The sequence below is a fragment of the Amblyraja radiata genome, chromosome 2, assembly GCF_010909765.2.
Source record: "Amblyraja radiata isolate CabotCenter1 chromosome 2, sAmbRad1.1.pri, whole genome shotgun sequence".
NCBI lineage: Eukaryota > Metazoa > Chordata > Chondrichthyes > Rajiformes > Rajidae > Amblyraja > Amblyraja radiata.
The window spans coordinates 24980829-25008622 of NC_045957.1; the positions used below are offsets into that span (position 1 = coordinate 24980829).

The 27794-nt window shown below is 40.4% G+C and overlaps 1 protein-coding gene across 4 annotated transcripts in view; it reads left to right on the forward strand.

The window, feature by feature from the left end:
* obscn (obscurin, cytoskeletal calmodulin and titin-interacting RhoGEF) overlaps positions 1-27794 on the forward strand; it is a 435173-nt gene that overhangs the window by 75312 nt on the left and 332067 nt on the right. For all 4 annotated transcript variants that reach the window (XM_033043588.1, XM_033043597.1, XM_033043606.1 and 1 more), the window contains exons 12-20: positions 2761-3036; positions 7178-7453; positions 11596-11871; positions 16006-16281; positions 18765-19040; positions 20519-20794; positions 22923-23189; positions 23706-23975; positions 27297-27563. In XM_033043588.1, coding sequence (XP_032899479.1) covers positions 2761-3036; positions 7178-7453; positions 11596-11871; positions 16006-16281; positions 18765-19040; positions 20519-20794; positions 22923-23189; positions 23706-23975; positions 27297-27563 — 2460 coding nt within the window. The remainder of the gene's footprint in view (positions 1-2760; positions 3037-7177; positions 7454-11595; positions 11872-16005; positions 16282-18764; positions 19041-20518; positions 20795-22922; positions 23190-23705; positions 23976-27296; positions 27564-27794) is intronic.

Below are 27794 nucleotides of genomic sequence, written 5' to 3' on the forward strand. Positions count from 1 at the left end.
CAGGAATCAAAGCAGTCAACTCTTTAGAGCCACAGGAGATGGGCATGGTTCTCAATGAGCATTTCTCTGGTTTTACCATGGAGAAAGACATGAGCTTGGGGCAGTCAATGGAAGTGTCCTGAGGGCATTTAGTATTATGGTTGAGGAGGTGCTGAAGGTCCTAATGCATATGAAGGTCGACAAATCTCCCAGATTTGATCGGGTATATCCGAAGACACTGGGATGCTGGAGGGGAAATTGCAGGTTCCCTAGCTAAGACTTATAAGTCGTCATCAAAAGACGAATAAGATGTTGGAAGACTGGAGGATGGCAAATGGTGTGCCTCTATTTAAGAAAAGCTGCACGGAAAAGCCTAGTAAATACTGGTTGGTCAGTCAAACATCTGTAGTCGGAAGGTTACTGGAGAGTATTCTGAGAGATAAGATATACATGTATTTAGGGCTAATTAGGGATAGTCAGCATGTTTTGTGAGTGGAGAGCATGTCTCAAGAATCTGATTGAGTTTTGAAGATGTGACCAAAAAGGTTGATAAAGGCAGAGTTGTAGGCATTGTATATATGAATTTCAGCAAGGCATTATACAAGGTTTTGTGTGGTCAGCTGTTCTGGAAGGTTAGATCGCATGGGATCCAAGGAGAGATACTTGAATTGATAGAAAATTGACATCATGGAAGGGATCAGACGGTGATGGTGGAAGGTTGTTTTTCGTGGAATGGAGGCACTGCGTGCCTCAGGGTTTGGTGGTGGACCCATTGCCGATTACCATCCATATCAATGATTTGGATGAGAACAAACAAGGCATGATTAGCAAGTTTACAGATAGCACTAAAGTGGGTGGTATTTTAGATAGTGAAGATGGTTGTCAAAAATTACAGCCGGTACTTCATCATGTGGGCAGATGGGCTAAGGAATGGTTGATGGATTTAATACAGAGAAGTGCAAGATGTTGCATTTTTGGGAAAATGATAACGTGCATGGCCTACACAGTGAATGACAGAGCTCTGGGGAGTGTGGAGCAGAGGGATCTCGGAGTGCAGCTATATAGTTCCTTGAAAGTGACATCACAGGTAGATAGGATGGTCAAAAAGGCTTTTGGCATATTGGCCTTCATCAGTCAGAGTATTGAGTATAGAAATTGGGAGGTCATGTTACAATTGTACAAGATATTGATGAGGCCACTTTTGGTGTATTGTGTTCAGTTTTGGTTACCCCATTACAGGAAAGATGTTGTGAAGCTAGAAAGGGTGCAAAGAAGATTTACGTGGATGTTACTAGGACATGAGGGAGTAAGCTATATTGAGAGGTTGAGCAGGCTAGGATGTTATTCCTTGGAGCGCAGGAGGATGAGGGGTGATCGTATAGAGGTGTATAAGATCATGAAAGGAATAATTGGGCTAAATGCACAGTCTTTTACCCAGAGTTGGGGATTAGAGAACCAGAGGACATAGATGTAAGGTGAGGGGGGAAAGATATCATAGGAACCTATGGGGCAACTTTTTTTATACAAGGATGGTAGCTATATGCAATGAACTGCCAGAGAAGGTGGTTGAGGCAGGTACTATCACAACTTAAAAAAAACATTTGGATAGGTACATTAATAGAATAGGTGTAGCGGGATATAGGTCAAACACAGGCAGGTGGGATTCGTGTAGCTGGGGCATGTTGGTCAGCGTGGGCAAGTTGGGCCGAAGGGCCTGTTTCTATGTTGTATGACTATGACTCTTCTAGAGATAGTCATCATGTAAATAGAAAGCGTGTCACCTAATCGTTGGCCAGAAACCAGAACCAACAAAAACATTAGAGGGCTTGTGCTATGGTAGCACCATATGTGAAGAATATGGTGTGAAAAAACAAACTGATTTTTGTATGTCTTGTTTAGTGTATGTTGATTTTCCAATACTGCACATATTTACCTCCTTTACTTGGTTATAGCGGACAATCAACGATAATGGACATCATTTCCTGCTCCCTCAATGGTCCATTATAACGAGGGTTATCAGTAATGCGACATGAAGTAAAAGAAAATATGTGTTAATGTATAATTTGTTATTTGGGGATTTATTCTCCATCTTAAATCTGTCAGATTGCCCAGAAACTAGGATTGAAAAGCAGTGGCAGTATTGAGTAGTTGGTCAGATTTTGGATTGTCCATGTTAATCGGAGGGTCAGCTGTTGTGACAAGGGGTGGTGTGGGGAGGAAGGGAAGTGGAGGTACAGCAAAGACAAGATAGACATATCTTGCCACTGCTTCCGGAGGTTATGATGGGTTGATGTCATGGCTTTTTGGACAACTTTATGACAGACTTATAAACCTTTAGAAATGCTGAGTAGACAATAGTTAAAGTATTTCACCTACATTTTCACCTGGAATAATGTTAAATTCCCAGAGAAAATGCAGAAGAGATTCATTGGAGTAGGACAATGAATTTCTGCCACAAAAATAGAATGAAGAAGCTGTGTTATTCACTTTGGTGCAAAAGGAGATTCGATAGAGATATATCAGATCATATTGGGTGTTTAGATAGGATAAACAGAAAGAGAAGGAGCCAGATGCACAGATAAATTACATCTCTTTATGATTGATTGGCAGGATAGTTTTTTTTTTTTTTTTACAGTAATGGCACTGTCTGACTCAAAACATACTATTTGCCAATATTAGGGCTGATTAGTTCTCCCAATATCTTTATTAATTTGAGTTTTCTGATAACTTATTATATGTTTTCCATTAATCTGTTTAAAATTGAACTTTTGTTGGTTGCAGAAATAGAAGCCGGATTTGCAAATAAAGATCTGGTTCAGAAGGAGATAAAGGTCCGACAGTCAGAGAATGCCACTCTCAGCTGTGAAATGTCACAGTCCAAAACTGAGGTCAAATGGTTCAAAGATGGAAGACTGCTCACCCAGAGTAAAAGAATGAAACTAGAATCTGATGGTAAAATTCGAAAGTTTGTCATTCATAACATTGAATCAAAAGATGGAGGTGAATACATATGTGAAGCAGCGGGAGAGAAACTGAGCTTTAATGTTCAGGTTACAGGTTTGTAACTATTTGAAAAGATCTTTACCTTTTGTCAAGTCCATTAACAATTTAATGTATAGAATCAAACTATTGCTTACTTTGTTTTAATTTTTCTTTTATTTAAAAAAATAAGAAAAAAACTTATGGTGTCCCTCGTTATTATGGCTCCTCTATAATGGATTTTGGTAATAGCAGATAAAATCAGAGGCATCTGTTCTTATCAGGAACAAAGGACCAAGCTTATCGTATCACAGAGTGACCACTAGGTGGTTGGAGCAAATCCTGTCTCAGCCTATTTACTGTGTTAACTCAATTTTTTGCTCTAAATTATCATTGCAGTGATTGCCAATGGCTTCAAGGCGTGGATAGGTATGTGCGATTGGGATGTTGTAACCATTACAGAAACCTGGTTAAGAGGGAGACAGGAATGGCAGCTTAATGTTCCAGGGTACAGATGGTTCACGAGAGATGGAGATGGGGGTAAAAGAGGAAGGGGTGTTGCTTTATTGATTAAGGAACATGTTATGGTAGTGATCAGACATTACATAATTGATGTCCAGTGAGGTTATATGGGTAGAGCTGAGGAATAAGAAAGGCATGATCACCTTGTTGGGAGTGTACTGCAGGCCTTCAAATATTCAGCAGGAATTAGAAGAGCAAATATGCTAGGAGATTGCAAGCAGGTGCAGGACTAATAGGATTGTCATAGTAGGGAATTTTAACCTTCCTAATATTGACTGGGAATGTAATAGTACAAAAGGTATAGATAGGGCAGAATTTGTCAAATGTGTTCAGGAAAGTTTCCTCCACATGTATAGGGCTCTACATGAGAGAGGGAAAAGCTTGATCTAATCTTAGATAATTGTGAGGGGCAAGTGGATGAAATGTTCATGAATGAGCCTTTTGGGACCAGCAACCACTGTTCTATAACGTTTAAGATAGTTATGGATAGAAGCACGGCAAGTTAAAATTCTAAATTGGAGCAAGGCCAACTTTGAAGGTGTTAGGCAGGAACTCGCTCAAGTTGATTGGAGCAGATTGTTTCAAGGAAAAGGAATGCCTGGAAAGTGGGATGTTCTTAAAAGTGTGCTGACGAGTCCAGAACATGCGTGTTCCTGAAATTTCTGAGTGAAGGCCAAGGCAGATGAATGTAAGGAAACCTGGATGACGAAATAAATTGAGGTTTTGGTCAAGAATAAGAAGAAGGCATGGGGCAGGTATATTCAGCTGGGATCAAGTGTATCGATGGAGGAATTTCGGGAACTGAGGAGGAGCAAAAAAGGAAATCAGGAGGGCAAAAAGTGGGTAGAAGATTGCAGGAAGATAATATTTAGGATAATCCCCAGAATATATCAGTACATGAAAGAAACTAGGGTAACCAGATAGAGAATGGGACTCCTCAGGAATCAAAGCAGTCAACTCTTTAGAGCCACAGGAGATGGGCATGGTTCTCAATGAGCATTTCTCTGGTTTTACCATGGAGAAAGACATGAGCTTGGGGCAGTCAATGGAAGTGTCCTGAGGGCATTTAGTATTATGGTTGAGAAGGTGCTGAAGGTCCTAATGCGTATGAAGGTCGACAAATCTCCCAGATTTGATCGGGTATATCCGAGGACACTGGGATGCTGGAGGGGAAATTGCAGGTTCCCCAGCTAAGACTTATAAGTCGTCATCAAAAGACGGATAAGATGTTGGAAGACTGGAGGATGGCAAATGTTGTGCCTCTATTTAAGAAGAGCTGCACGGAAAAGCCTAGTAAATACTGGTTGGTCAGTCAAACATCTGTAGTCGGAAGGTTACTGGAGAGTATTCTGAGAGATAAGATATACATGTATTTAGGGCTAATTAGGGATAGTCAGCATGTTTTGTGAGTGGAGAGCATGTCTCAAGAATCTGATTGATTTTTGAAGATGTGACCAAAAAGGTTGATAAAGGCAGAGTTGTAGGCATTGTATATATGAATTTCAGCAAGGCATTATACAAGGTTTTGTGTGGTCAGCTGTTCTGGAAGGTTAGATCGCATGGGATCCAAGGAGAGATACTTGAATTGATAGAAAATTGACATCATGGAAGGGATCAGACGGTGATGGTGGAAGGTTGTTTTTCGTGGAATGGAGGCACTGCGTGCCTCAGGGTTTGGTGGTGGACCCATTGCCGATTACCATCCATATCAATGATTTGGATGAGAACAAACAAGGCATGATTAGCAAGTTTACAGATAGCACTAAAGTGGGTGGTATTTTAGATAGTGAAGATGGTTGTCAAAAATTACAGCCGGTACTTCATCATGTGGGCAGATGGGCTAAGGAATGGTTGATGGATTTAATACAGAGAAGTGCAAGATGTTGCATTTTTGGGAAAATGATAACGTGCATGGCCTACACAGTGAATGACAGAGCTCTGGGGAGTGTGGAGCAGAGGGATCTCGGAGTGCAGCTATATAGTTCCTTGAAAGTGACATCACAGGTAGATAGGATGGTCAAAAAGGCTTTTGGCATATTGGCCTTCATCAGTCAGAGTATTGAGTATAGAAATTGGGAGGTCATGTTACAATTGTACAAGATATTGATGAGGCCACTTTTGGTGTATTGTGTTCAGTTTTGGTTACCCCATTATAGGAAAGATGTTGTGAAGCTAGAAAGGGTGCAAAGAAGATTTACATGGATGTTACTAGGACTTGAGGGAGTAAGCTATATTGAGAGGTTGAGCAGGCTAGGATGTTATTCCTTGGAGCGCAGGAGGATGAGGGGTGATCGTATAGAGGTGTATAAGATCATGAAAGGAATAATTGGGCTAAATGCACAGTCTTTTACCCAGAGTTGGGGATTAGAGAACCAGAGGACATAGATGTAAGGTGAGGGGGGAAAGATATCATAGGAACCTATGGGGCAACTTTTTTTATACAAGGATGGTAGCTATATGGAATGAACTGCCAGAGAAGGTGGTTGAGGCAGGTACTATCACAACTTAAAAAAAACATTTGGATAGGTACATTAATAGAATAGGTGTAGCGGTATATAGGTCAAACACAGGCAGGTGGGATTCGTGTAGCTGGGGCATGTTGGTCAGCGTGGGCAAGTTGGGCCGAAGGGCCTGTTTCTATGTTGTATGACCATATGACTCTTCTAGAGATAGTCATCATGTAAATAGAAAGCGTGTCACCTAATCGTTGGCCAGAAACCAGAACCAACAAAAACGTTAGAGGGCTTGTGCTATGGTAGCACCATATGTGAAGAATATGGTGTGAAAAAACAAACTGACTTTTGTATGTCTTGTTTAGTGTATGTTGATTTTCCAATACTGCACATATTTACCTCCTTTACTTGGTTATAGCGGACAATCAACGATAATGGACATAATTCCTGCCCGCTCAATGGTCCATTATAACGAGGGTTATCAGTAATGCGACATGAAGTAAAATAAAATATGTGTTAATGTATAATTTGTTATTTGGGGATTTATTCTCCATCTTAAATCTGTCAGATTGCCCAGAAACTAGGATTGAAAAGCAGTGGCAGTATTGAGTAGTTGGTCAGATTTTGGATTGTCCATGTTAATCGGAGGGTCAGCTGTTGTGACAAGGGGTGGTGTGGGGAGGAAGGGAAGTGGAGGTACAGCAAAGACAAGATAGATATATCTTGCCACTGCTTCCGGAGGTTATGATGGGTTGATGTCATGGCTTTTTGTACAACTTTATGACAGACTTATAAACCTTTAGAAATGCTGAGTAGACAATAGTTAAAGTATTTCACCTAAATTTTCACCTGGAATAATGTTAAATTCCCAGAGAAAATGCAGAAGAGATTCATTGGAGTAGGACAATGAATTTCTGCCACAAAAATAGAATGAAGAAGCTGTGTTATTCACTTTGGTGCAAAAGGAGATTCGATAGAGATATATCAGATCATATTGGGTGTTTAGATAGGATAAACAGAAAGAGAAGGAGCCAGATGCACAGATAAATTACATCTCTTTATGATTGATTGGCAGGATAGTTTTTTTTTTTTTTACAGTAATGGCACTGTCTGACTCAAAACATACTCTTTGCCAATATTAGGGCTGATTAGTTCTCCCAATATCTTTATTAATTTGAGTTTTCTGATAACTTTTTATACGTTTTCCATTAATCTGTTTAAAATTGAACTTTTGTTGGTTGCAGAAATAGAAGCCGGATTTGCAAATAAAGATCTGGTTCAGAAGGAGATAAAGGTCCGACAGTCAGAGAATGCCACTCTCAGCTGTGAAATGTCACAGTCCAAAACTGAGGTCAAATGGTTCAAAGATGGAAGACTGCTCACCCAGAGTAAAAGAATGAAACTAGAATCTGATGGTAAAATTCGAAAGTTTGTCATTCATAACATTGAATCAAAAGATGGAGGTGAATACATATGTGAAGCAGCGGGAGAGAAACTGAGCTTTAATGTTCAGGTTACAGGTTTGTAACTATTTGAAAAGATCTTTACCTTTTGTCAAGTCCATTAACAATTTAATGTATAGAATCAAACTATTGCTTACTTTGTTTTAATTTTTCTTTTATTTAAAAAAATAAGAAAAAAACTTATGGTGTCCCTCGTTATTATGGCTCCTCTATAATGGATTTTGGTAATAGCAGATAAAATCAGAGGCATCTGTTCTTATCAGGAACAAAGGACCAAGCTTATCGTATCACAGAGTGACCACTAGGTGGTTGGAGCAAATCCTGTCTCAGCCTATTTACTGTGTTAACTCAATTTTTTGCTCTAAATTATCATTGCAGTGATTGCCAGTGGCTTCAAGGCGTGGATAGGTATGTGCGATTGGGATGTTGTAACCATTACAGAAACCTGGTTAAGAGGGAGACAGGAATGGCAGCTTAATGTTCCAGGGTACAGATGGTTCACGAGAGATGGAGATGGGGGTAAAAGAGGAAGGGGTGTTGCTTTATTGATTAAGGAACATGTTATGGTAGTGATCAGACATGACATAATTGATGTCCAGTGAGGTTATATGGGTAGAGCTGAGGAATAAGAAAGGCATGATCACCTTGTTGGGAGTGTACTGCAGGCCTTCAAATATTCAGCAGGAATTAGAAGAGCAAATATGCTAGGAGATTGCAAGCAGGTGCAGGACTAATAGGATTGTCATAGTAGGGAATTTTAACCTTCCTAATATTGACTGGGAATGTAATAGTACAAAAGGTATAGATAGGGCAGAATTTGTCAAATGTGTTCAGGAAAGTTTCCTCCACATGTATAGGGCTCTACATGAGAGAGGGAAAAGCTTGATCTAATCTTAGATAATTGTGAGGGGCAAGTGGATGAAATGTTCATGAATGAGCCTTTTGGGACCAGCAACCACTGTTCTATTACGTTTAAGATAGTTATGGATAGAAGCACGGCAAGTTAAAATTCTAAATTGGAGCAAGGCCAACTTTGAAGGTATTAGGCAGGAACTCGCTCAAGTTGATTGGAGCAGATTGTTTCAAGGAAAAGGAATGCCTGGAAAGTGGGATGTTCTTAAAAGTGTGCTGACGAGTCCAGAACATGCCTGTTCCTGAAATTTCTGAGTGAAGGCCAAGGCAGATGAATGTAAGGAAACCTGGATGACGAAATAAATTGAGGTTTTGGTCAAGAATAAGAAGAAGGCATGGGGCAGGTATATTCAGCTGGGATCAAGTGTATCGATGGAGGAATTTCGGGAACTGAGGAGGAGCAAAAAAGGAAATCAGGAGGGCAAAAAGTGGGTAGAAGATTGCAGGAAGATAATATTTAGGATAATCCCCAGAATATATCAGTACATGAAAGAAACTAGGGTAACCAGATAGAGAATGGGACTCCTCAGGAATCAAAGCAGTCAACTCTTTAGAGCCACAGGAGATGGGCATGGTTCTCAATGAGCATTTCTCTGGTTTTACCATGGAGAAAGACATGAGCTTGGGGCAGTCAATGGAAGTGTCCTGAGGGCATTTAGTATTATGGTTGAGAAGGTGCTGAAGGTCCTAATGCGTATGAAGGTCGACAAATCTCCCAGATTTGATCGGGTATATCCGAGGACACTGGGATGCTGGAGGGGAAATTGCAGGTTCCCCAGCTAAGACTTATAAGTCGTCATCAAAAGACGGATAAGATGTTGGAAGACTGGAGGATGGCAAATGTTGTGCCTCTATTTAAGAAGAGCTGCACGGAAAAGCCTAGTAAATACTGGTTGGTCAGTCAAACATCTGTAGTCGGAAGGTTACTGGAGAGTATTCTGAGAGATAAGATATACATGTATTTAGGGCTAATTAGGGATAGTCAGCATGTTTTGTGAGTGGAGAGCATGTCTCAAGAATCTGATTGATTTTTGAAGATGTGACCAAAAAGGTTGATAAAGGCAGAGTTGTAGGCATTGTATATATGAATTTCAGCAAGGCATTATACAAGGTTTTGTGTGGTCAGCTGTTCTGGAAGGTTAGATCGCATGGGATCCAAGGAGAGATACTTGAATTGATAGAAAATTGACATCATGGAAGGGATCAGACGGTGATGGTGGAAGGTTGTTTTTCGTGGAATGGAGGCACTGCGTGCCTCAGGGTTTGGTGGTGGACCCATTGCCGATTACCATCCATATCAATGATTTGGATGAGAACAAACAAGGCATGATTAGCAAGTTTACAGATAGCACTAAAGTGGGTGGTATTTTAGATAGTGAAGATGGTTGTCAAAAATTACAGCCGGTACTTCATCATGTGGGCAGATGGGCTAAGGAATGGTTGATGGATTTAATACAGAGAAGTGCAAGATGTTGCATTTTTGGGAAAATGATAACGTGCATGGCCTACACAGTGAATGACAGAGCTCTGGGGAGTGTGGAGCAGAGGGATCTCGGAGTGCAGCTATATAGTTCCTTGAAAGTGACATCACAGGTAGATAGGATGGTCAAAAAGGCTTTTGGCATATTGGCCTTCATCAGTCAGAGTATTGAGTATAGAAATTGGGAGGTCATGTTACAATTGTACAAGATATTGATGAGGCCACTTTTGGTGTATTGTGTTCAGTTTTGGTTACCCCATTATAGGAAAGATGTTGTGAAGCTAGAAAGGGTGCAAAGAAGATTTACGTGGATGTTACTAGGACTTGAGGGAGTAAGCTATATTGAGAGGTTGAGCAGGCTAGGATGTTATTCCTTGGAGCGCAGGAGGATGAGGGGTGATCGTATAGAGGTGTATAAGATCATGAAAGGAATAATTGGGCTAAATGCACAGTCTTTTACCCAGAGTTGGGGATTAGAGAACCAGAGGACATAGATGTAAGGTGAGGGGGGAAAGATATCATAGGAACCTATGGGGCAACTTTTTTTATACAAGGATGGTAGCTATATGGAATGAACTGCCAGAGAAGGTGGTTGAGGCAGGTACTATCACAACTTAAAAAAAACATTTGGATAGGTACATTAATAGAATAGGTGTAGCGGTATATAGGTCAAACACAGGCAGGTGGGATTCGTGTAGCTGGGGCATGTTGGTCAGCGTGGGCAAGTTGGGCCGAAGGGCCTGTTTCTATGTTGTATGACCATATGACTCTTCTAGAGATAGTCATCATGTAAATAGAAAGCGTGTCACCTAATCGTTGGCCAGAAACCAGAACCAACAAAAACGTTAGAGGGCTTGTGCTATGGTAGCACCATATGTGAAGAATATGGTGTGAAAAAACAAACTGACTTTTGTATGTCTTGTTTAGTGTATGTTGATTTTCCAATACTGCACATATTTACCTCCTTTACTTGGTTATAGCGGACAATCAACGATAATGGACATAATTTCCTGCCCGCTCAATGGTCCATTATAACGAGGGTTATCAGTAATGCGACATGAAGTAAAATAAAATATGTGTTAATGTATAATTTGTTATTTGGGGATTTATTCTCCATCTTAAATCTGTCAGATTGCCCAGAAACTAGGATTGAAAAGCAGTGGCAGTATTGAGTAGTTGGTCAGATTTTGGATTGTCCATGTTAATCGGAGGGTCAGCTGTTGTGACAAGGGGTGGTGTGGGGAGGAAGGGAAGTGGAGGTACAGCAAAGACAAGATAGATATATCTTGCCACTGCTTCCGGAGGTTATGATGGGTTGATGTCATGGCTTTTTGTACAACTTTATGACAGACTTATAAACCTTTAGAAATGCTGAGTAGACAATAGTTAAAGTATTTCACCTAAATTTTCACCTGGAATAATGTTAAATTCCCAGAGAAAATGCAGAAGAGATTCATTGGAGTAGGACAATGAATTTCTGCCACAAAAATAGAATGAAGAAGCTGTGTTATTCACTTTGGTGCAAAAGGAGATTCGATAGAGATATATCAGATCATATTGGGTGTTTAGATAGGATAAACAGAAAGAGAAGGAGCCAGATGCACAGATAAATTACATCTCTTTATGATTGATTGGCAGGATAGTTTTTTTTTTTTTTACAGTAATGGCACTGTCTGACTCAAAACATACTCTTTGCCAATATTAGGGCTGATTAGTTCTCCCAATATCTTTATTAATTTGAGTTTTCTGATAACTTTTTATACGTTTTCCATTAATCTGTTTAAAATTGAACTTTTGTTGGTTGCAGAAATAGAAGCCGGATTTGCAAATAAAGATCTGGTTCAGAAGGAGATAAAGGTCCGACAGTCAGAGAATGCCACTCTCAGCTGTGAAATGTCACAGTCCAAAACTGAGGTCAAATGGTTCAAAGATGGAAGACTGCTCACCCAGAGTAAAAGAATGAAACTAGAATCTGATGGTAAAATTCGAAAGTTTGTCATTCATAACATTGAATCAAAAGATGGAGGTGAATACATATGTGAAGCAGCGGGAGAGAAACTGAGCTTTAATGTTCAGGTTACAGGTTCGTAGCTATTTGAAAAGATCTTTACCTTTTGTCAAGTCCATTAACAATTTAATGTATAGAATCAAACTATTGCTTACTTTGTTTTAATTTTTCTTTTATTTAAAAAAATAAGAAAAAAACTTATGGTGTCCCTCGTTATTATGGCTCCTCTATAATGGATTTTGGCAATAGCAGAACAAATCAGAGGTATCTGTTCTTATCAGGAACAAAGGACCAAGCTTATCGTATCACAGAGTGACCACTAGGTGGTTGGAGCAAATCCTGTCTCAGTCTATTCACTGTGTTTACTCAATTTTTTGCTCTAAATTATCATTGCAGTGATTGCCAATGGCTTCAAGGCGCGGATAGGTATGTGCGATTGGGATGTTGTAACCATTACAGAAACCTGGTTAAGAGGGAGACAGGAATGGCAGCTTAATGTTCCAGGGTACAGATGGTTCACGAGAGATGGAGATGGGGGTAAAAGAGGAAGGGGTGTTGCTTTATTGATTAAGGAACATGTTATGTTAGTGATCAGACATGACATAATTGATGTCCAGTGAGGTTATATGGGTAGAGCTGAGGAATAAGAAAGGCATGATCACCTTGTTGGGAGTGTACTGCAGGCCTTCAAATATTCAGCAGGAATTAGAAGAGCAAATATGCTAGGAGATTGCAAGCAGGTGCAGGACTAATAGGATTGTCATAGTAGGGAATTTTAACCTTCCTAATATTGACTGGGAATGTAATAGTACAAAAGGTATAGATAGGGCAGAATTTGTCAAATGTGTTCAGGAAAGTTTCCTCCACATGTATAGGGCTCTACATGAGAGAGGGAAAAGCTTGATCTAATCTTAGATAATTGTGAGGGGCAAGTGGATGAAATGTTCATGAATGAGCCTTTTGGGACCAGCAACCACTGTTCTATTACGTTTAAGATAGTTATGGATAGAAGCACGGCAAGTTAAAATTCTAAATTGGAGCAAGGCCAACTTTGAAGGTATTAGGCAGGAACTCGCTCAAGTTGATTGGAGCAGATTGTTTCAAGGAAAAGGAATGCCTGGAAAGTGGGATGTTCTTAAAAGTGTGCTGACGAGTCCAGAACATGCGTGTTCCTGAAATTTCTGAGTGAAGGCCAAGGCAGATGAATGTAAGGAAGCCTGGATGACGAAATAAATTGAGGTTTTGGTCAAGAATAAGAAGAAGGCATGGGGCAGGTATATTCAGCTGGGATCAAGTGTATCGATGGAGGAATTTCGGGAACTGAGGAGCAGCAAAAAAGGAAATCAGGAGGGCAAAAAGTGGGTAGAAGATTGCAGAAAGATAATATTTAGGATAATCCCCAGAATATATCAGTACATAAAAGAAACTAGGGTAACCAGATAGAGAATGGGACTCCTCAGGAATCAAAGCAGTCAACTCTTTAGAGCCACAGGAGATGGGCATGGTTCTCAATGAGCATTTCTCTGGTTTTACCATGGAGAAAGACATGAGCTTGGGGCAGTCAATGGAAGTGTCCTGAGGGCATTTAGTATTATGGTTGAGAAGGTGCTGAAGGTCCTAATGCGTATGAAGGTCGACAAATCTCCCAGATTTGATCGGGTATATCCGAGGACACTGGGATGCTGGAGGGGAAATTGCAGGTTCCCTAGCTAAGACTTATAAGTCGTCATCAAAAGACGGATAAGATGTTGGAAGACTGGAGGATGGCAAATGTTGTGCCTCTATTTAAGAAGAGCTGCACGGAAAAGCCTAGTAAATACTGGTTGGTCAGTCAAACATCTGTAGTCGGAAGGTTACTGGAGAGTATTCTGAGAGATAAGATATACATGTATTTAGGGCTAATTAGGGATAGTCAGCATGTTTTGTGAGTGGAGATCATGTCTCAAGAATCTGATTGATTTTTGAAGATGTGACCAAAAAGGTTGATAAAGGCAGAGTTGTAGGCATTGTATATATGAATTTCAGCAAGGCATTATACAAGGTTTTGTGTGGTCAGCTGTTCTGGAAGGTTAGATCGCATGGGATCCAAGGAGAGATACTTGAATTGATAGAAAATTGACATCATGGAAGGGATCAGACGGTGATGGTGGAAGGTTGTTGTTCGTGGAATGGAGGCACTGCGTGCCTCAGGGTTTGGTGGTGGACCCATTGCCGATTACCATCCATATCAACGATTTGGATGAGAACAAACAAGGCATGATTAGCAAGTTTACAGATAGCACTAAAGTGGGTGGTATTTTAGATAGTGAAGATGGTTGTCAAAAATTACAGCCGGATCTTCATCATGTGGGCAGATGGGCTAAGGAATGGTTGATGGATTTAATACAGAGAAGTGCAAGATGTTGCATTTTTGGGAAAATGATAACGTGCATGGCCTACACAGTGAATGACAGAGCTCTGGGGAGTGTGGAGCAGAGGGATCTCGGAGTGCAGCTATATAGTTCCTTGAAAGTGACATCACAGGTAGATAGGATGGTCAAAAAGGCTTTTGGCATATTGGCCTTCATCAGTCAGAGTATTGAGTATAGAAATTGGGAGGTCATGTTACAATTGTACAAGATATTGATGAGGCCACTTTTGGTGTATTGTGTTCAGTTTTGGTTACCCCATTATAGGAAAGATGTTGTGAAGCTAGAAAGGGTGCAAAGAAGATTTACGTGGATGTTACTAGGACTTGAGGGAGTAAGCTATATTGAGAGGTTGAGCAGGCTAGGATGTTATTCCTTGGAGCGCAGGAGGATGAGGGGTGATCGTATAGAGGTGTATAAGATCATGAAAGGAATAATTGGGCTAAATGCACAGTCTTTTACCCAGAGTTAGGGATTAGAGAACCAGAGGACATAGATGTGAGGGGGGAAAGATATCATAGGAACCTATGGGGCAACTTTTTTTATACAAGGATGGTAGCTATATGGAATGAACTGCCAGAGAAGGTGGTTGAGGCAGGTACTATCACAACTTAAAAAAAACATTTGGATAGGTACATTAATAGAATAGGTGTAGCGGGATATAGGTCAAACACAGGCAGGTGGGATTCGTGTAGCTGGGGCATGTTGGTCAGCGTGGGCAAGTTGGGCCGAAGGGCCTGTTTCTATGTTGTATGACCATATGACTCTTCTAGAGATAGTCATCATGTAAATAGAAAGCGTGTCACCTAATCGTTGGCCAGAAACCAGAACCAACAAAAACGTTAGAGGGCTTGTGCTATGGTAGCACCATATGTGAAGAATATGGTGTGAAAAAACAAACTGACTTTTGTATGTCTTGTTTAGTGTATGTTGATTTTCCAATACTGCACATATTTACCTCCTTTACTTGGTTATAGCGGACAATCAACGATAATGGACATCATTTCCTGCCCCCTCAATGGTCCATTATAACGAGGGTTATCAGTAATGCGACATGAAGTAAAATAAAATATGTGTTAATGTATAATTTGTTATTTGGGGATTTATTCTCCATCTTAAATCTGTCAGATTGCCCAGAAACTAGGATTGAAAAGCAGTGGCAGTATTGAGTAGTTGGTCAGATTTTGGATTGTCCATGTTAATCGGAGGGTCAGCTGTTGTGACAAGGGGTGGTGTGGGGAGGAAGGGAAGTGGAGGTACAGCAAAGACAAGATAGATGTATCTTGCCACTGCTTCCGGAGGTTATGATGGGTTGATGTCATGGCTTTTTGGACAACTTTATGACAGACTTATAAACCTTTAGAAATGCTGAGTAGACAATAGTTAAAGTATTTCACCTAAATTTTCACCTGGAATAATGTTAAATTCCCAGAGAAAATGCAGAAGAGATTCATTGGAGTAGGAAAATGAATTTCTGCCACAAAAATAGAATGAAGAAGCTGTGTTATTCACTTTGGTGCAAAAGGAGATTCGATAGAGATATATCAGATCATATTGGGTGTTTAGATAGGATAAACAGAAAGAGAAGGAGCCAGATGCACAGATAAATTACATCTCTTTATGATTGATTGGCAGGATAGTTTTCTTTTTACAGTAATGGCACTGTCTGACTCAAAACATACTCTTTGCCAATATTAGGGCTGATTAGTTCTCCCAATTTCTTTATTAATTTGAGTTTTCTGATAACTTTATATATTTTTTACCATTAATCTGTTTAAAATTGAACTTTTGTTGGTTGCAGAAATAGAAGCCGGATTTGCAAATAAAGATCTGGTTCAGAAAGAGATAAAGGTCCGACAGTCAGAGAATGCCACTCTCAGCTGTGAAATGTCACAGTCCAAAACTGAGGTCAAATGGTTCAAAGATGGAATGCTGCTCAGTCAGAGTAAAAAAATGAAACTGGAATCTGATGGTAATATTCGAAAGCTTGTCATTCATAACATTGAATCAAAAGATGGAGGTGAATACATATGTGAAGCAGCAGGACAGAAACTGAACTTTAATGTTCAGGTTACAGGTTCGTAGCTGTTTGATTGAAAATATCTTTATCTTTTGTCAAAAGTTTAAGAAAGAACTGCAGATGCTGGAAAAATCGAGGTAGACAAAAATGCTGGAGAAACTCAGCGGGTGAGGCAGCATCTATGGAGCGAAGGAATAGGTGACGTTTCGGGTCGGACCCTTCTTCAGACTGATGTGGGGTGGGGGGGTGCGCGGGAAGAAGAAAGAAAGAGGCGGAGACAGTGGGCTGTGGGAGAGCTGGGGAGGGGAAGGAGGGAGAAAGCAAGGACTACCTGAAATTGGAGAAGTCAATGTTCATACCGATGGGGTGTAAACTGCCCAAGCAAAATATGAGGTGCTTGTTCTCCAATTTGCGGTGGGACTCACTCTGGCCATGGAGGAGCCCAGGACAGAAAGGTCGGATTCGGAATGGGAGGGGGAGTTGAAGTGCTGAGCCACCGGGAGATCAGGTTGGTTAATGCGAACTGAGCGGAGGTGTTGGGCGAAGCAATTGCCAAGCCTGCGCTTGGTCTCACCAATGTAGAGCAGTTGACACCTATAACAGCGGACGAATGCAATCGATGAGGTTGGAGGAGGTGCAGGTGAACCTCTAACTCACCTGGAAAGACTGCTTGGGTCGTTGGATGGAGTCAAGGGGGGAGGTAAAGCGACAAGTATAGCATTTCCTATGGTTGCAAGGAAAAGTACCAGGGGAGGGGGTCATTTGGGTGGGAAGGGACAAATTGACCAGGGAGTTATGGAGGGAGCGGTCTCTGCGGAAAGCCGAAAGGGGAGGAGATGGGAAGATGTGGCCCGTGGTGGGATTCGTTGGAGGTGGCGAAAATGTCGGAGGATTATCTTTTGTCATGTCTATGAACAATTCTAATGTGCAGAATAAAACTGCTGCTTCCTTTTATTTTAAATCTTCTTTGATCATTAAAAAAACCTCAACGGTCTAAGCTCATTATTATGGGCTTCTTTATAATGGCTTTCTGTAATAGCAGACAAAATCAGAGTCGTCTGTTGTTATCAGGAACAAAGGACCAAGTTTGTTGTATCATGGTGTGACCGCTAGACGGTTGGTGCAAATCTTGTCTCATTTTGTGTTTTCTGCCTCTCAGTGTTAGAGCATTGTTGCGCTCTCAGTCTGTTTACTGTGTTTACTCACTTTTTTGCACTAAATTATCATGCAATGTTAGATCTTTTATTCGTGGAAGTGAAAGGGCCATTATTTGTTTTAGGAATAGGTAACTTAACGTTGTTTCGCTTTTCTTTTTTGCAATATGCTGATTAGTTCTCCCGATAAATCTTTATTAATTAATTTAATTATTAATTCTACCCCCTTCTCCCAATTCCGTCCCTGTAACGACTCTATCCCCCTCATCCCAATTCCTCCATCCCTGTAAAGTCCATCCCCTACTCCCAATTCATCCGTCTACGCCGCATCTGCGCCCAGGATGAGATTTTCCATACCAGGAGATGTCCTCATTCTTTAGGGAACCGGGGTACTACTCTACCATTATAGATGAGGCTCTCACTTGGGTCTCCTCGATATCCCACAGCTCCGCTCTTTACCCCCCTCCCCCCATTCATTACAAGGACAGAGTCCTCCTTGTCCTGACCTTCCACCCCATCTGCCGTCACATACAGCACATAATCCTCCAATATTTTTGCCACCTCCAACGGGAACGCACTACTAGCCACATCTTCCCATCTCAACCCCTTTCTGCTTTCCACAGAGAACGTTCCCTCCGCAACTCTCTGGTCAACTCGTCCCTTTCCACCCAAACCACCCCTCCCCAGGTACTTTGCTCTGCAATCGCAGGAGATGCAACACCTGTCCCGTTACCTCCCCCCTCGACTCCGTCCAAGGACCCCGCCAGTCTTTTCAGGTGAGGCAGAGGTTCACTTGCACCTCCTCCAACCTCACCTACTGTATCCGCTGTTCCAGGTGTGGACTACTGTATATCGGCGTGACTAAGTGCAGGCTCAGCGATCGTTTCACTAAGCACCTCCTCTCAGTCCGCCTAAACCTACCTGATCTCCCGGTTGCTCAGCACTTTAACTCCCCCTCCCATTCCCAAACTAACCTTTCTGTCCTGGGCCTCCTCCATTGTCAGAGTGAGGCACAGCGCAAATTGGAGGAACAGCACCTCATATTTTGCTTAGGTAGCTCAAACCCCAGCGGTATAAACATTGATTTCTCTAACTTCAAATAGCTCTTGCTTTCCCTCTCTCTCCATCCCCTCTCCCTTCCCAGTTCTCCCACCAGTCTTACTGTCTCTGACTACATTTTATCTCTGTACCACCCACTCCCCTGACATCGGTCTTCAGAAGGCGTCACGACCCGAAACATCACCCATTCCTTCTCTCCAGAAATACTGCCTGTCTCGTTGAGTTACACCAGCATTTTGAGTCTTTATAAATTTATTAATTTTGAGTTCTCTGATTACTAATTTTTTTCCATCAATCTGTCAAAAATTTTACTTTTGTTGGTTGCAGAATTAGAAACAGGATTTGCAAATAAAGATCTAGTTCAGAAGGAGATAAAGGTCCAACAGTCAGAGAATGTCACTCTCAGCTGTGAAATGTCGCAGTCCAAAACTGAGGTCAAATGGTTGAAAGATGGAAGGCTGCTCACTCAGAGTAAAAAAATGAAACTTGAATCTGATGGTAAAATTCGTAAGCTTGTGATTCATAACATTGAATCAAAAGATGGAGGTGAATACATATGTGAAGCAGCGGGAGAGAAACTGAGCTTTAATGTTCAGGTTACAGGTTCGTTGCTGTTTGAAAAGATCTTTACCTTTTGTCATGTTTATTAACAATTCTAATGTGTAGAATCAAACTTTTGCTTCTTTCTATATTTTTCCTTGATTATTAAAAAAACCCGATGCGACATGAAATAAAAGGAAAATTTTGTTAACATATAGTTTAGATATTTTGGGATATATTTCCCATCTTATATCTGGCAATTTGTCCAGAAATTAGGAAGGAAAAACAGTGTCAGGATTCATAGTTGGGCAGATTTGGGAATGATCCATGTTAATCTGGTGCCAGCTGTTTTGATATGGGGTTGTGACTGGGGGAGAGGGGTTGTTATTGGGGGTGTGGGGCGGGGTTGTTATTGGAGGAGGCAAGATAGATACATCCTGCCACTGCTTCTGGAGGTGAGGATGTGTGTAGATTGAGTTGAGTTGGTATCATGTCTTTTTCTAAAACTTTGTTTTTTATGAGCCCTTATAAATGCTGATTAGACAACAATTGAAGTATTTCATCCGAATTTTCACCTAGAAGGTTGTTAACTTCCCAGGGAGAATGTAGAAGCGATTGAAGTAGTTTCAAGGATAAGGAATTTGTGCTATGCAGTTATAATGATGCTGGGTTATTCACTTTAAAGCAAAATGTGATTTGATAGAGATACATCAGATCATATTGTATGTTTAGATAGGATAAATACAAAGAAACTGTTGCCACTATTGGATGTTTTGAATACCATATCAAAGTGGTGGGGAAAGATACAACATAGAATGCCGGAAATACCCAATGAGTCAGGCAACATCTTTGAACGGAGAAAAGAGGCTAAATGTTCTAGCTGATGACCTTTTATCAGAATGTGATAAAGTTAAGAAATAAGCATGTTTGGTGTACAGAGCTGGGCAAGGGGTGAAATGAAGAAACAGACTGTTTATGGTAGAAATTGTATGCTTTCTGCATTGGTAATTAACGCATTTTAGTCCACAATGGAACCTTAGCAGATAGAAATCATACCTGAAAGGGGGGACACAAATGGAATTCTAGTGTAACAGGCATATACTCCAAATTGTTGGTTCAGTACAATGAATATAAATGGGAGGATTACCTATCTCCGAAAGTTACATTTTTTGGGTATTCTAAGGGGAAAATAATAATGTTTGAAGAATAATTATACTTGGTTATAAGCCATCTTATTTCATACAAGATTCATTACATTGAAGAAATAAATTACACAGAAAAGAATATAGAAAAAGGTGCAGGAACGAACCACAGATGCTGGTTTATACTGAAGATAGACACAAAATGCTGGAGTAACAGAGATGTCATGCTGCATCTCTGGATAGGTGACATTTCAGGTTGGAATTAAAAGCAAACCTATAAATGTTGTTACTGAGATTAAGGATAGTTGAAAACATGGCAAGGGGTGGTTAACAACATCAACAAAGTGTTATGTTCATATATCTAATAGATTTTACTACTTAAAATGTTTTGATTTGCAGAGCCTCAACCAACATTTACCAATAAAGCATCAGTTCAGAAGGAGATAATGGTTCAAGCATCAGAGAATGCTGTTCTCAATTGTGAAGTGTCGCAACGCAAAGCTGAAGTCAAATGGTCCATAAATGGAAAAGTTGTCACTCTTAGCCCAAGAATTAAACTTGTTTCTGAAGGAACAGTTCGAAAACTTATTATTCAGGATGCCGAGTTGAAGGACACAGGCAATTATATCTGTGAAATAGCTGGAGAGAAATTGACTTTCCATGTTAAGGTTAAAGGTTAGTATTCATTGTTGATAGTTTACTGTCTCTTTTCATTTTATATTTTATGAAAGTATTTTCAAAATATAGTTATCTCTTGGAGGGCTTTTCTGACAGGAATGTATCTGTTACTTTTTCTCAATTGGGTTGTCTTTGCCATTGGTTTGGTGTGATTCTACATCGTAGCAGTCATGGAACGGTAGCTCAGAGAAATTCCTACCCATAACTTTAGTTTTTAAATATTTGCAAGGTTTTTGTATCCTAAATTATTGTCATGTAAATGTCTAATTATAATAACTATGCTAATGTGTAATAATTATAATAAGGATCGCTTGAGGGACAACGTTTGACGAAAACTGATCACCATACTCACCATGACAACACCAACTACGCACACCTGTAACAAAATGTCCCAACTATGCTCAGTTCCCTGACTGATGATCAATGTAACAAAAGCTGTCTTCACCCACCCTATCTATCTGTAATGCCGTTTTCAGGAACTATGTACTTATACTCCAAGATCCCTCTGCTCCACAATACTCCACAGGGCTCTACGGTTCACCCTGAAAGTCCTGCTCTGTCTGACTTTCCAAAATGCAACACCTCGTATGTGAATTAAACTGCATATGCCATTCCATGCACCACTTACCCAGCTGATCAAAATCCCACTGTAATTCTTGATAACCATCTTCACTGTCCATTATACCACCTGTTTTGGGTCATCTGTAAACTTTTGGGTCATGCCGTCCACATTCTCATTCAAATCATTGAAATAGATAATAACAGCAAGGGGATCCTCATTGACCTCGGAGGTACACCACCAGTCATAGTCCTCTGATTCGAAAAAGGTAAAATGACAAGTGTAGCATTTCCTGCAGTTGCAAGGGAAAGTACCAGGGTAGGTGGAGGTTTAGGTGGGAAGGGACGAATTGACCAGGGAGTTACGGAGGGAGCGGTCTCTGCGGAAAGCCGAAAGGGGAGGAGATAGGAAGATGTGGCCAGTGGTGGGATCCCGTTGGAGGTGGCGAATATGTCGGAGGATTATCTGTTGTATGTGACGGCTGGTAGGTTGGAAGGTGAGGACAAGGAGAACTCTGTCCTTGTTATGAGTGGGGGGATGGGGACTGAGAACGAAGCTACGGGATATAGAGAAGACCCTGCTGAGAGCGTCATCTATAGTCGAAGAGGGGAACCCCCGTTCCCTAAAGAATGAGGACATCTCCGATGCCCTGGTTTGGAACACCTCATCCTGGGTGCAGATGCGGCGTAGATGGAGGAATTGGGAGTAGGGGATAGTGTCCTTACAGGAAGCAGGGTGGGAAGAAGTCTGAGGATAGTGGTAATATTACCTGTAGGGTACATTCGTGACATTTAACAGGCACTGACAGGTACATGGAGAAGAATGGTTTAGAGGGACCAGGCGCAGGCAAGTTGAGACTAGCTCTGTAAGGGCAACCTGGTTGGCATGGATGAATTGGGCACATTTTCATGAAGTATAGGTCCATAACCCTATGACACAACTATCTGAACTCAGTTCCTATATTCACATGTTTTTATCATTGCATTAAAATAATAACTTGCACTTCTATAATGCTTAATGCAGAAGGAAAGTCCCAAAAGATAGTAGGATACAAATTCAATGCTAAACAGAGGAAGCAACGGAGGCAACATAAATTGAAGTTTAAGGGTAAACATCTAGAGATTCAACCAAGGTGATGGAAAATGTATTTACCAATTGTGAGACGAAAGAGGGAGGAATACAGAAAAAGATAGAATTGGAGATCAGAGTTTGAAGATTGGAGGTGGGTCGAAAGGATGAGATTCTGGTGAGATTTAAACACAAGCAAAGGATTTCTGAGGCGTTGTTCTTTTGTTCTTCTGCTTGATAATGTTTGTGTTTCCTTTATGGATGGTGAATTCAAAGGCAGCATAGGAAGTTAGATGGTGAGGTATCTATCTTATATCTGACTTTGCTTTTAAATTAGTAGTCACGGTTGTGAGGCTGAGATGCTGCAGATGCTAGTGGTTTTCCATATAATCCTTATCCAACCCACAATTTTTCACTAATTGTAATGTGATACTTCAATTTATATACATTTTGCGGAGAAAACACTTGGTACTTACTGGAATTACGTTTTTCTTGCAGAGTTACCTTTCGTGTTCACAAAGAAGCTACAAAATTTAAATGTGCTGTGCAGTACCACAGCTGTATTTACATGTGAATTAAATCAACCAAAGGCTGATGTTTTGTGGCGGCGAAATGGAGCAGAAATTAACCCAAGCCTCAGATTAAAAATACAGGCAGATGGTCTGAGGCGAAGTTTAACCATTTCCAAAGTAACTGTTGAGGATGAGGGAGAATATCTCTGTGAATCAAAAGACGATATTACCACTGCTAAATTAACAACCAAGGGTAACTCTTTGTATCATTTTATTGACCATGTTTTGTCTTGGTTGAATTCCAGAAGTGTGAGTCTCAGTGTCCAATAGCTTGTTCATTTGTATGAGTGTTTGTAGCCTAGGGATGCCCTGTATGTAAAATTATGTTGAAGTTAGAATGATATTTTTAAAATAGAACAAGCTGGAATACCTCAATCGGATGCATTGTACTTCCATAATTTTCTATTTATAAACCTGACTGTAAAATAAATGCTTTGTTATATCCAAATGAAGACTTATTGTAAATTTATCAAAAGAAGACTTTATCAATAAAATCTGCTAATATTGTGCATTGCCATTGTGTGTTAGTGACTAAAATGCAAAAGCAATTTTGCAGTATGGAGAGAAGGCAGGTACGGGATACTGAGTTGGATGATCAGCCATGATCATATTGAATGGCGGTGCAGGCTCGAAGGGCCGAATGGCCTACTCCTGCACCTAATTTCTATGTTTCTATCCTGTGTGCTAATTTTTGTTTTTTTTACCCTAGTTCCAAAGATTATTAAGTTTGCAAGTGAACTTCGCAATATAGTGGCCGTGGAAGGAGAAGATGCTGACTTTAAGTGTAGCGTCTCTCACAAAGATGCTACAGTTACTTGGTATAACAATGGCATCAAAATTGAGCCAAATGAAAAGTACATAATATCATGTGAAAGAACAAACCACAGTTTGACCATCAAAAACCTAATAATACAGGATACATGTGAAATTTCTGCACAGGCTGAAAATGTAAAAACAGCAGCCAGCCTTCAAGTTCAAGGTGAGAAATTTGGTTGAGATACAAGGAACTGCAGATGCTGAATCTTGAGCAAAACACAAAATTATGGAAGAACTGGGCTAGGCAGCTATTGTGGAGGGAAAACATACAGGCGACCTTTCGGATCAGGACCCTTCTTCAGACTGATGGAAAGACTGCAATACAGAAATTTTAGGATCATTCTTGGGATCTGGGCATCACTGGCAAGGCCATTATTTATTGCCCATTTCAAATTATCCCTGAGAAGTTTATGGTGAACCATTTTGAACTACTGCAGTCAATCTGGTGAGGTTCTGATGCAAGGTTTCAACCTGAAACGTTGACAGCGCCGAGTCCTGATGGAGGGTCTCAACCCAAAATGTTCACCATCCATTTGCCTCCACAGATACTTTTGTGTTCCTCCAGAAGCTTGTTCTTTGCTTCTGGTAGAGGTAACACATAATGCTATGGAGTGTGTTGGATTTTAGACCCAAGGACAATGACTGAGCAGTGTTATATTAACAAGTCAGGATGGTGTATGGCTTGTGCCATACCTGCAGATATTGGTTTCTGTGTTCTTACTCCCTTTGTCCTTCTTGGTGATGAACAGTGTACGTTTGGGAGGTGCTGTGGGAGCTGACTAACTGGGTGGGTAACTGCAATGCATTTTGTAATTTGTACACATTACAATGATTTTGTGGTGATGGTGGAGGGGTTGAATGTTTAGTGGGGTTTTTTGGAGTATCAGTAATGGGGACTGCTTTGTCTTGGATGGTGCGGATATTCTTGAGAATTGTTGGCACTCTACTCATTTGGGCTAGTGTTTGATATTCCATCATACTCCTGACACGTGAGATGATGGAATTACCTTGGATTATCAGTAACAGTATTTCTGCAGGATAAGCTGTCTCCGACCAACTGTTGCAGTTACAGTGCTTACGTGGTTGGTTCAGTTGAGTTTCTGATCAATTGTAACCACCCTAATTTATTTTGGTGGTGGACTCAATGTTGATAATGCTATTGAATGTCAAAGGTAAGTGATTATATTATCTCTTATTGGAGACGATTATTACCTGGCACTTCTATAGCAAGAATGTTGTTCAAGAATCACTGCAGAATGCAATGGCTGCTTAATTTACTGAGGAGTTGCAAATTGATTTGAAAGTTGAATTTATCAGTAAGTATCCATACTTTATTCATGATGGAAGAGCAGCTAAAAATATTTGGGCCTAGGACATAGCCCCAAGGAGCTCCTGTGGACATGTCCTGGGATAATTGATCTCCAATTACGACGCATTTTCCTTTTTTCTGAGGTATGACATCAGCCATTACAGTATTTTCTCTTTGATACCCATTGACTTTAGTTTTACCAGAACATCTTGATGAAACAGCCACTCCGATCTCACATCTGAAAGTCAGATCTTATATCTGTGTTTAGATCAAACAGTGATAAGGTCTAGAGCTGAGTGTTTCCAGTGAAATCCAACTTGGGTTCAGTGAGTCAGTTGCTGTTGAAATAGTGCCATTCAATGACATTGTTGATGGCAGCAACCAACTAAAAAATAAAACGAGGAAAAACAAAAGTTGTTTTAACAAACAAGAAGGTTGTTAAGGAAAGAGAGATGTGCAGATAAAATATCTGCAAATGGCTCACAGTGAATGCTTTGCACTGTCTTCACAAAATAGGGGAATGGTTCAGATAAGGAAGAGTAATGTGAAATATTGGATGAAGTAAAGTTGAGGGAGGGGAAATAATAAGGTCTTAGCATCAGGGAAAGAAGGCTAAATGCCAGGCATTATTAAATTGTATTCCAAATTGTTAAGTGGAGTGGAGGGAGATTGAACTTTATTTTCCATTTCTTGCTGGTTGCTTGCATGATTTTGAAGGGATGGAAATTATTAACATTAAACTGTTAATTAGAAAGGAGAAATAAATAGAATAAGTAACTACATGCAATTCAATTGAACCTTGGTAGTGGTCAAATTATTGGGGGAATAAAAACATTCTTGAGGATGGGAGTGAAATGCATGAATTCCTGAAGATAGCAGAACACATAATACGGTGGTTAATAGACAATAGGTGCAGGAGTAGGCCACTCGGCCCTTCGAGCCAGCACCGCCATTCAATGTAATCATGGCTGATCATCCCCAATCAGTACCCCGTTCCTGCCTTCTCCCCATATCCCCTGACTCCATTATCTTTAAGAGCCCTATCTAGCTCTCTCTTGAAAGTATCCAGAGAACTGGCCTCCACCGCCCTCTGAGGCAGAGAATTCCACAGACTCACAACTCTCTGTGAGAAAAAGTGTTTCCTCGTCTCCATTCTAAATGGCTTACCCCTTATTCTTAAACTGTGGCCCCTGGTTCTGGACTCCCCCAACATCGGGAACATGTTTCCTGCCTCTAGTGTGTCCAAACCCTTAACAATCTTATACGTTTCAATAAGAAACCTTCTCATCCTTCTAAACTTCAGAGTGTACAAGCCCAGCCACTCCATTCTCTCAGCATATGACAGTCCCGCTATCCCGGGAATTAACCTTGTAAACCTACGCTGCACTCCCTCAATAGCAAGAATGTCCTTCCTCAAATTAGGGGACCAAAACTGCACACAATACTCCAGGTGTGGTTTCACTAGGGCCCTGTACAACTGCAGAAGGACCTCTTTGCTCCTATACTCGGTTCATCTTGTTATAAAGGCTAACATGCCATTCACTTTCTTCACTGCCTGCTGTACCTGCATGCTTACTTTCATAGACTGATGAACAAGGACAAGGACCCCCCAGATCCCGTTCTATTTCCCCTTTTCCCAACTTGACGCCACTTAGATAGTAATCTGCCTTCCTGTTTTTGATACCAAAGTGGATAACCTCACATTTATCCACATTAAACTTCATCTGCCCACTCCCCCAGTAAGCAGGTATTAGGATTGTCAGAGGCATAGATCATAAAGGCATGGTGATTTTGGTAACATTTATTAACCATTAAGTAGGCAACAGCTAAGGAACTGCATCATCCACATTCTAATATGGAATTGATTGAGCTTTAGAAATTACAACAAAAATATTGAGAATCTTGTCTGGATTTTATGATTTTCTTTTGAGGGGTAGTTGACTAGATTTGATTTTTTTTGGAGCAGAGAAGGTTGTAAGGAGATTTAAATGAGGTATAAAACTGTATGGCCTGGATAGGATGAACAGGAAGGATCCATTTCACTTTAGAGAGGTCATATTCTGTGGAGTTATAACTTTGGATAATTGGTAGAATTAGAAATGATTTGAATCAGATGGTGACAGGAATCTGGAATTCAGAATACAACAATGTAATTTCTTTGAACTTTTCTTGCAGAAGCTCCAGCTTTGTTTAAGAAGAAATTGGAAAACATAACTGTTGAAGAAAAACAGACAGCCAAATTGGAAGTAGAACTCACAAAACTTTGTGGTGATGTCAAATGGATGAAAAACAATATAATCATTCAGCCTGATGAAAGAATTGACATTAAGGTGGATGGAAACAGGCAGATACTTACTATTAAAAATGTGAGCTTAGCTGACCGTGGAAATTACACTTGTGAAACACTTCATGAAAAGACAAAAGCAAGGTTAACTGTTGAAAGTAAGTTCAACTGTTTGAATAAACTTCCATTTGCTAAATCTTTGTACAATGCTGTTTGACATTTAAATTCTTTCTCCATCATAAAAATATAATGGCTAGAGGGAGATCATGGTTACAAAGCTCCATTTCATTTTTCTAATTAGTGCATCAGAAGTGGAATTGAGAATTGGCCCAATGTGTTGAAGACTGCAAAATGCCAAAATACAAAATTTAAACATCTATTCTGAATAA